Here is a 7,325-nt window from a genome sequence, read left to right as displayed (position 1 = left end):
TTTGTATGCGCTAAAAATGCTCGAATAGCGGACACGCTGAGCTACGATCGAAAACTCTGTAACAAGAGCAGAGAACGAGGTGAAGCCGGGGGGTGGGGGAAGTGTGACTAGACGTCGAGCATGGCCGATATATCTGATATATGTGTTAAACAAATAAGCTTCAGATCGTAGAAGACCATGACAGGTAGACATCGTTCTTGCGCTGTGGCCAATACGGGTCCAAATCGGGCAGGGGCATTGCCTTATATGGAACGTTTCATAGATCCTGAGTATAGAGTGGTGACTTTTAATCTTCAATCACTCACTCGAATTATATGAGTCCAGTTGGACAGAATACTGAGATCCGTCGTGGCACTGCCGGGTCCTTCGTTGATGATGAAGGCATGAATATTCATATACAGGTCGTTCGCGAAGAGGAAAGCTGCAGTAACCACCATCAGCCAGTCGGTATGTTGTCGGTATCTTGCGAGGGGGCGATCGAGCAGGGTCCATGCGTTAAATGCGAAAGCCATGATGTGGATGCCATGGACAACGCTTTGGACAAACAGCGAGACGATGAATGATTCAGAAATAGAAAACTCGACCATGGTTGCGGTAGGAAAATATCGCCGTTGCTGTGGGCTATATGTATTTTTAAGAATCATTGTTCATGCTCGGATCTATCGTCTTTGTACATCAGAACTTGAAAGTCCCCCGTATCTCGCTTACAGCTGTCCTGTGCTAGGCAAAATCCGACGTGGGTAAGCTGATGGTATGCGGACGAGAGATAGCCCGGCACCCACTAGAGGCTACGGCAATATGATTGCCCTCAGCCGAATGCTTCAGTGAATTTGCGAAGGTGGCATCAACGTTCACCCCACCTTTTGAGCTTGAGCATCCGTACGCGGCTCCAGCGTACTATCCTCGTGAAAGCACATCGGCGGAGAACGCGTTGCCCTTGAGCGTCCATTACCAGCCTGGGATGGTTAATGATGCGTGGATAATCGAACCGGATGTGCGCGCAAGACTGTGACAGATGGTAAAGGCAAACAATGCAAATCTCCCTCGTGCCATGCGCGGCTGAGCCAGTGCCTGGAGACAACGAGCGCCGCCGTCGGTATACTGTATCTGCATTTAGGAGACAACGTTGCAATGCATCATAAACGCGCAGCGATCAAGCAACGATACCTCTCATGTAAGGGCCAATTACGGCTTTCTGAAAATGCAGACTCACCGATGCGGCACCTGAGCCCGTCGCACCGCTGAAATAGCCCATCGCGAATAACAGTGACGGCATGATGAGTTCATCACGGAGATTCGTTGATCCTGTTCAGATGAAAGACCTTGGGAAAGAAGTATTAGCTGTGCGTCTCGATGCGGAGGCCCAAATTCGTGGAGTTCGTACTATCTGTTCGAACCCAGCTCGAATATCACCACGAAATGAAGTGCCTAAAGGCACAAGGTTGCCATAATATGAGATGTCGGGACGCCGAGCCACTGCCTTGAGGTACCTGGAGGTGCTCGTATTGTACTATCCATCCTGAGTCACTGCGGTGGCGAGAGATGCATTAAGCGCTCCATAAGCGCGCAATGCTAGTAGTACCAGCCAAATGGCAGACCGTAGAAGCCCGATTGGCCCGCTCGCCATGTTGCGTCCGCACAGAAGAATGATCATCATTATTCATCAGCGATATGCGAATCATGTCGGCGGCACGAACATAGAGTCATCGCGGGAGACTTTCGGCAAGGCTCGACAGTCACAGACTCTGCGTGGAGAAGGCCACGCCAGCCGTTTAATGACTGCCGCCAGCGAAGTTCGTGAAGGCAAGTGTCCGTAGCTGAAATCCCCTTGTCTCCTCCTCTTCTAATCGAGTGCATTAGTATCCCATATCGACGAACAAACCTTCGGAGGACAGCACTGGCTTCGCTCCTGCTTCCGAGATTCAACCCGTAGACTCCCCATCAAGTTCATGGTCTCGCACTACCAACGCCCTAGCTCTGCTGCTAACTCTCCTCGTGCTCCTTTCTGTGCCAGTGTCAAGCAACCTCAGCGCAACTGACTATGCTGTGCTAAGTCATGCGATGTGTCCGCAGTCAGCTGCCCTGTTTCCGGATAAGCACGTGGCGCTCTGGCAGAGCTTGCAGTCGACATTCAAAAGCGATGCGTTCTTGCACGAAACTGTGAGCCTGCTCTCCGGGGCCGTACAGATTCCGTAAGTAACAATCTCAATATATTGCGAAGATCGATTGGAATATGAAGGGATGTATAGGACGCAGACATTTGATGACATGGGAACGGTTGGCGAAGACGCTCGCTGGGAGCCATTCAATCGCTTTCGTGAGTATCTTCTGTCCTCCTTCCGCATCCTGTCAGTAAGCACTATGCAGTGTGTGGCGTGAAAATGGATTGGTTGACCACGTTAGCACCCATAACACAGCTGAAATGGTCAAGGTGAACACTTATGGACTTGTTTACATTTTGAAGGGATCAGACGAGCACATCAAGCCTCTGCTCTTAACGGGCCACTCTGGTACGCATCATATTTCACTCTGAATGACACGCAGATTTTCCGACGAAGAAGTTCTTTCAATCCAGATGTTGTTCCCGTCAATCCCGATACATATGATACCTGGACGCCTCCTCCTTTTTCAGGATTCTACGACGATAAGTGAGACGTCATGGTGGGCGACCCATCTCATTTTAGTAAGGCAGGAAAGTATCTTTGGGGGCGGGGCAGCATGGATGACAAAGCAAGTTTGATCGGCATTCTGTGAGCTTGTTTTTGTGGCGCGACCTCGACGAGTTGCTCAGCGCAAGGGATCCCAGGACTGTCATTGAGACCTTGTTGGGAAGAGACTTCAAGCCTGCTCGAACTCTTGTGTTGGCATTCGGTTTCGACGAAGAGATCAATGGAGTTCAGGTAAGTGCTCTTTTGACCGGACCGCGCGATGACGATGATTTGACCGTTTGTAGGGTGCCTCCTCGATCGGCGAATATCTCTTGTCCAGGTTCGGTGAAAATTCGTTCGCAATGCTACTTGACGAAGGAGGTAAGACAACCTGTGCAAGTCGACACTATAAGCTGCGAGGGCTCATTCTGCCGGCAGGCGTGATCTTGGACCAGTACGGTGGAACGTTCGCATTCCCTGCTATAGCGCAAAAAGGTTACTTCGACATGCGTATCGAGGTCAATGCTCCAGGAGGACACTCAAGCGTACCTCCAGTCCACACGGTAAGCTTGCGTTCCTAGCTCGTATGTCTAACATGCTTATGGAGACGGCATCAGACTATTGGCATGCTGGCGGCGATGCTCGTGCGATATGAGAACAACCCCATGAAGTTACTGTTCCGGCGAGACTCACCAATGTATATTCACGCTCAATGTCTCGCCGCACACGGGCCGAGGTTCCCTGTGTCAATGCGCGAGGCATTACAAAAGTCGATAACCTCGGACAAGGCGCTGCGCCGCGCAGAAGGGATGTTGTTGAAGATCCGTTCATTCAAGGCTCTGGTCAGTACGACACAGGCCGTAGACGTCATCAACGGTGGAGTCAAGTCAAACGCACTTCCCGAGAATGCGATGGCGATCGTCAACCACCGGATAGCCGCCGACAGGTGAGAAGCTGGATTTCAAAGGCGAGGAAACACAGCTCTCATCATCTGTCTCGGAGATAGCTCAGTAGACGAAGTGAAGCAGCACGCCACTCAGCTCCTAAAAGATCTTGCTGCCGAGTTCAACCTCTCATACAATGCTTTTGACACGAACATATTTAACGACGGGGCAAGCTATGGCAATTTAACTCTCAGCGATGCATGGGGGATGGGGTTCGAGCCTGCGCCGATCACCCCGACTGGCGTCGATGACGTGCCATTTCAACTGTTGTCCGGTACTATCAAAGCCACACATATGTCTCACCGCTCGCTCTTGCAGGACAATATTACTGTCAGCCCTAGTCTGCTCTCTGGAATGACAGGTCCTTCGGTTCCCATTAGAATCATCACGTCCGATCTGAGCTTATGTGCCACTAAAGTACTACCTGAAGCTCGCACCCCACGCGTTTCGCTATATTCATTATGACGCAGGTAACGGGGCCGAGATGTAAGTGTACATGGTGTGAACGAAGGTACTTGTTTGTGACTGCTGTCGTTTGTGATACGGTCTGAGCATTCCTTCGAGACAGCCCTGAATATCGAAAAGTATATGGAACTCTTCTTGTTCTACGCGACGTTGATATTAAATGCCGACGAGTCGCCAAGATGTAGTTGGAACGAAGTGCTCATGAATGCGACTGCAGATGTCTATCAATGATCAGCTTGATGTATACTTAAGTTCATTTCTGACTGTTCCTGTCAAATTTCAATGGTGGTTGTCTGGGATTTGACTCGAGCACGCAGAGCGTCGTCACATTCTCGCAAACAGTAGTGGCGGATGATGCGTTGATGGTGAAGTGACTTTGCAGCCCGATCGTGTGCTGTGCCGCCTTCATGCTAGATTCCGGATCTATCGTTGCTGAATTGTCTATGATAACATACAAGTGGTTGTCATCCTTCCCAGCCTTCTGTGGACTGCAGATCTCTGCGATGGGTGTCTGCTAGACGTACTACCCAGCGATTTGAACCAAAGCACAAGTCTCGCAGATGCTCATAAAGACGGTCCATCCGTTTGTCTGGGCCTTTATCGCCATAGCGTTCGCGGAGAACGTCTTGGCTGCCGGTACGTCATTGTTGCAATACATGGCTTTTCTTCTCGATCAATCCGTCAACATCAGGCTTGAATGTATATCGAATCTTCGAACCTGGCGAATCTACAGAGAGTCTACACAACTGTTCGCCTTCTTATCAATCGAAAGTCGCCATCAAGGTCTCCGAATATGATCGAGGGTCAACAGCATATTCAAAGAATCTGCACGATTATACACGACGACGGTTGTTTTAGACTTCATCGATCATCGTCGATGTGTCCCACTGCAATGCGATCTATGCTGTCACCGGGCTAGTAAATACTTATCGCCGACCTCTTAAGATGAACTCATGTGCTTATACGAACATTGAGGTCGTGGAAACAGCTGGAATACAGTGCGACCTGATCTTCATCCGTGTCGATCGTGGCATCGCCGTCGAATAGGTGCAGGCCACTATGGACAACCGCAGGGTTGCATTACAGTTCAAAAATGGAAACGTGCATGCATGCAAATGAGGTTTCCCTGTCCACGCCTTTGACACAGAGCTGGCAGAGATCAATGCTGAAGGAAAGGTTTCCGTCGCCAATGGTCAAGACGAGGAGAGTGTTTCTGCAATTAGACATTACCAATGTCATACTGCCACATATGCGCAGCCGCAAGGTCGGAACCATCGTGTTAACTGGCAGTCGGACCGTGTGGCATGCACACGTACCCTGAATAAGCGAGCTTTCTCCAGCGCGGAGCACTCGATTACAAGATTGGCGAGCAGACCGTTGGATTTCACATTGTTTCCAAAGCCGCTATACATTGTAAGCTCTCACACGTCAATCCCGGGTGTGAATGTAGCTGAATATTGGACGATCTCAGCGATCAGTGAAACTCTCGCCGCAGAGCTCGCTGCCCAGGGGGAGTTCCGCACAGAAGGAAATAACAAGGCAGTTTACTCTATGAACGACCACGTTTCGAATTACGATGGCGTTCGAGAGCTCGTGCATGAGAAGCTGAAAGAACGCTTCATGAAGGTCAAAGGTGACCTAGCAAAGGCGATGGACGTCCTCGTTGATGTCGTAAGAGGAAAAGGCAAGGCGGGAGGTAGACCATCCTCGGAGATCCCACATACGAGGCAGCTAAAGCATATTTCGAACAGCTGACCGAGAGCATGGCTAATGAGCTACAGCATTCGTAGCAACGCAGCAGGAATAGGCCAGATGCAGCCAAGACTGACCGAGAGGGAAGGGAGCTGACTACATACATAGTCGCCGAGCACTTTGACCTAGCAAAATAATATACCATATATGCAGAGCAGATGAAGATACTTTAGAAGAGGCTACTTACATGGAGAGACGCAGAAGCGTTTAAGTATGACGGACCCATTGCGCTGGAATGCACAGCACGCCTCGTTCTACTCTCGTAACAAGCAAGGATGCACACTGCAGAGTTTATGTTGAGTGAAAGAACGAATCCTGCTGCGCATTTCGGTGCAAAGGCACGATAAGACCTGCGCAAAGCCATGTTCCCGAATCGCGGCGGTGTCGGCAGGGCATGAGCGCGAGAACTCCTCGATAGCCAGTATTGAAAATATTCGGCATTGCCTTTGCTTTAACGTCGATGAAGGCTTCCACCGTTACTTACCACAATCACAGAAGTCATGGTGAACATTGAACAAGACGGCGGGCACAGCACGGCGCGAGTTGGGCAGCAGGTACGCTCAAATCCTTCAGCAGTAGCCATGCAAGTGAGGTCGTTCAGAGCTAAATTTTGCAGCGGCATTTGAAGCAATAGATGCCATCGTTGAACGATGTATCCACAAGCAAGAAATGAACGTTGGGGAAGAAAGTTTTGCGCGAAAGGAAGAACCGTGAGGAGCCCGAACTGAAACTGAACTGGGCCACGCCTGGCCACGCGCGTCTCGCTACAGCGCTTGTCCCCCTCTGTCACAACAGCACGCGTCACAGTCGACGAGAAGTGGTGCCAGCCAGAGCATATCCCAAAGCACCAAGAAATTGCAGAAAAGGGTGACATCGAGTTTGAAGATTGGCAATTGCGAGCAGTAATACGCAGAGTCTTTGTCGACGTGAAACGCGGTAGCGTCGCGTCAGATTCACACTAGTTACGTCACACGTGGGTGTGACATGGCACGCCGTCCGTGTGCCCCCCCCTCTGACCTGCATCATTCGCTCTCCTCTGATTCTGCTCGATCCGTCGTCATACATGTCCATCACCAGTTTCTGCTGCAGCAATAACCTCAGCCATCGTTAGAGCTATTATACGCGGTGAGCTTCCTTGAAATGATGCTCTCGAGTCTCCGAGCGTTGCTGTTGCACTCTTGTGATGTCGAGTCTCCCCGAGTGATGCTGTTTGCATACCTTTGGCGAGCGAACCCAAGTGTTCTTGAGTTCTTCCCCTCAAAATGTCGGAACGAGAACGAGCATCAAACATCAAGACCCTTGATTCCAGTTCGCGCGACGCGCGGCAGGTAGTAATTCAGGCACCAAGTGACCGGGTCCGGCGCTTGCTCTCGTCATCCATCGGTTACGCAAAACGCAGATCGCTAAGCACTTCACTAACTCACAGACTGTCTTTGTCATGAATCAGGCCAACAGCCTTGGCATATCAGCCATCGTGCATTGTGTCAGTACAGTGGCTCTTTCCTCTGACTCTCCT

At 50.5% G+C, this 7,325-nt stretch overlaps 5 protein-coding genes across 5 annotated transcripts; 3 read left to right on the top strand and 2 right to left on the bottom strand.

Moving 5' to 3' along the window:
* LAESUDRAFT_732922 (uncharacterized protein) lies at nucleotides 1-720 on the bottom strand. The gene is made up of 2 exons (XM_040910338.1): nucleotides 306-720; nucleotides 1-241 (listed from the first exon to the last, which is right to left on the bottom strand). Exons 1-2 carry the CDS (start codon nucleotides 585-587, stop codon nucleotides 161-163), a joined length of 363 nt encoding a protein of 120 aa, XP_040757483.1. The 5' UTR covers nucleotides 588-720; the 3' UTR covers nucleotides 1-160.
* Nucleotides 721-786: 66 nt separating this feature from the next.
* On the bottom strand, nucleotides 787-1,277 carry LAESUDRAFT_732921 (uncharacterized protein; the record flags this gene model as incomplete). The annotated part of the gene is made up of 3 exons (XM_040910337.1): nucleotides 1,214-1,277; nucleotides 861-1,107; nucleotides 787-807 (listed from the first exon to the last, which is right to left on the bottom strand). Coding segments are annotated over exons 1-2 (184 nt in total), but the record flags the coding sequence as incomplete, so codon positions are not given.
* Nucleotides 1,278-1,605: 328 nt separating this feature from the next.
* Nucleotides 1,606-4,231, top strand: LAESUDRAFT_770209 (carboxypeptidase S). The gene is made up of 13 exons (XM_040913782.1): nucleotides 1,606-1,803; nucleotides 1,861-2,192; nucleotides 2,250-2,348; nucleotides 2,404-2,510; nucleotides 2,576-2,648; nucleotides 2,685-2,750; nucleotides 2,807-2,900; nucleotides 2,954-3,029; nucleotides 3,087-3,211; nucleotides 3,266-3,594; nucleotides 3,655-3,961; nucleotides 4,011-4,103; nucleotides 4,161-4,231. The coding sequence occupies exons 2-12, from the start codon at nucleotides 2,062-2,064 to the stop codon at nucleotides 4,080-4,082; spliced, it is 1,479 nt and encodes a 492-aa protein (XP_040757480.1). The 5' UTR covers nucleotides 1,606-1,803; nucleotides 1,861-2,061; the 3' UTR covers nucleotides 4,083-4,103; nucleotides 4,161-4,231.
* Nucleotides 1,632-2,273, top strand: LAESUDRAFT_732920 (uncharacterized protein). The gene is made up of 3 exons (XM_040910336.1): nucleotides 1,632-1,803; nucleotides 1,861-2,192; nucleotides 2,250-2,273. Exons 1-2 carry the CDS (start codon nucleotides 1,647-1,649, stop codon nucleotides 2,037-2,039), a joined length of 336 nt encoding a protein of 111 aa, XP_040757481.1. The 5' UTR covers nucleotides 1,632-1,646; the 3' UTR covers nucleotides 2,040-2,192; nucleotides 2,250-2,273.
* Nucleotides 4,232-5,246: 1,015 nt separating the features above from the next.
* LAESUDRAFT_667617 (uncharacterized protein) lies at nucleotides 5,247-5,812 on the top strand (the record flags this gene model as incomplete). The annotated part of the gene is made up of 3 exons (XM_040905319.1): nucleotides 5,247-5,369; nucleotides 5,431-5,470; nucleotides 5,529-5,812. The coding sequence occupies 3 exons, from the start codon at nucleotides 5,247-5,249 to the stop codon at nucleotides 5,810-5,812; spliced, it is 447 nt and encodes a 148-aa protein (XP_040757479.1).
* Nucleotides 5,813-7,325: the final 1,513 nt, after the last annotated feature.

Source organism: Laetiporus sulphureus (genome assembly GCF_001632365.1).
Source record: "Laetiporus sulphureus 93-53 unplaced genomic scaffold LAESUscaffold_119, whole genome shotgun sequence".
Taxonomy (NCBI): Eukaryota; Fungi; Basidiomycota; class Agaricomycetes; order Polyporales; family Laetiporaceae; genus Laetiporus; species Laetiporus sulphureus.
This window is presented reverse-complemented; position numbering and strand designations above follow the sequence as displayed.

What these genes read in the sequence shown, in the direction of transcription:
- LAESUDRAFT_770209 (XM_040913782.1), top strand. Translation starts at nt 2,062, where the DNA reads ATGTGTCCGCAGTCAGCTGCCCTGTTTCCGGATAAGCACGTGGCGCTC. An exon ending in GCAAGTTTGATCGGCATTCT is followed by an intron (nt 2,751 to 2,806) that starts GTGAGCTTGTTT and finishes AAGGGATCCCAG; the next exon opens with GACTGTCATTGAGACCTTGT. An exon ending in CACCGGATAGCCGCCGACAG is followed by an intron (nt 3,595 to 3,654) that starts GTGAGAAGCTGG and finishes TCTCGGAGATAG; the next exon opens with CTCAGTAGACGAAGTGAAGC.
- LAESUDRAFT_732922 (XM_040910338.1), bottom strand. Translation starts at nt 587, where the DNA reads ATGGTCGAGTTTTCTATTTCTGAATCATTCATCGTCTCGCTGTTTGTC. An exon ending in ACTGGACTCATATAATTCGA is followed by an intron (nt 242 to 305) that starts GTGAGTGATTGA and finishes GTTCCATATAAG; the next exon opens with GCAATGCCCCTGCCCGATTT.
- LAESUDRAFT_732920 (XM_040910336.1), top strand. Translation starts at nt 1,647, where the DNA reads ATGATCATCATTATTCATCAGCGATATGCGAATCATGTCGGCGGCACG. An exon ending in CGCCAGCGAAGTTCGTGAAG is followed by an intron (nt 1,804 to 1,860) that starts GCAAGTGTCCGT and finishes CGAGTGCATTAG; the next exon opens with TATCCCATATCGACGAACAA.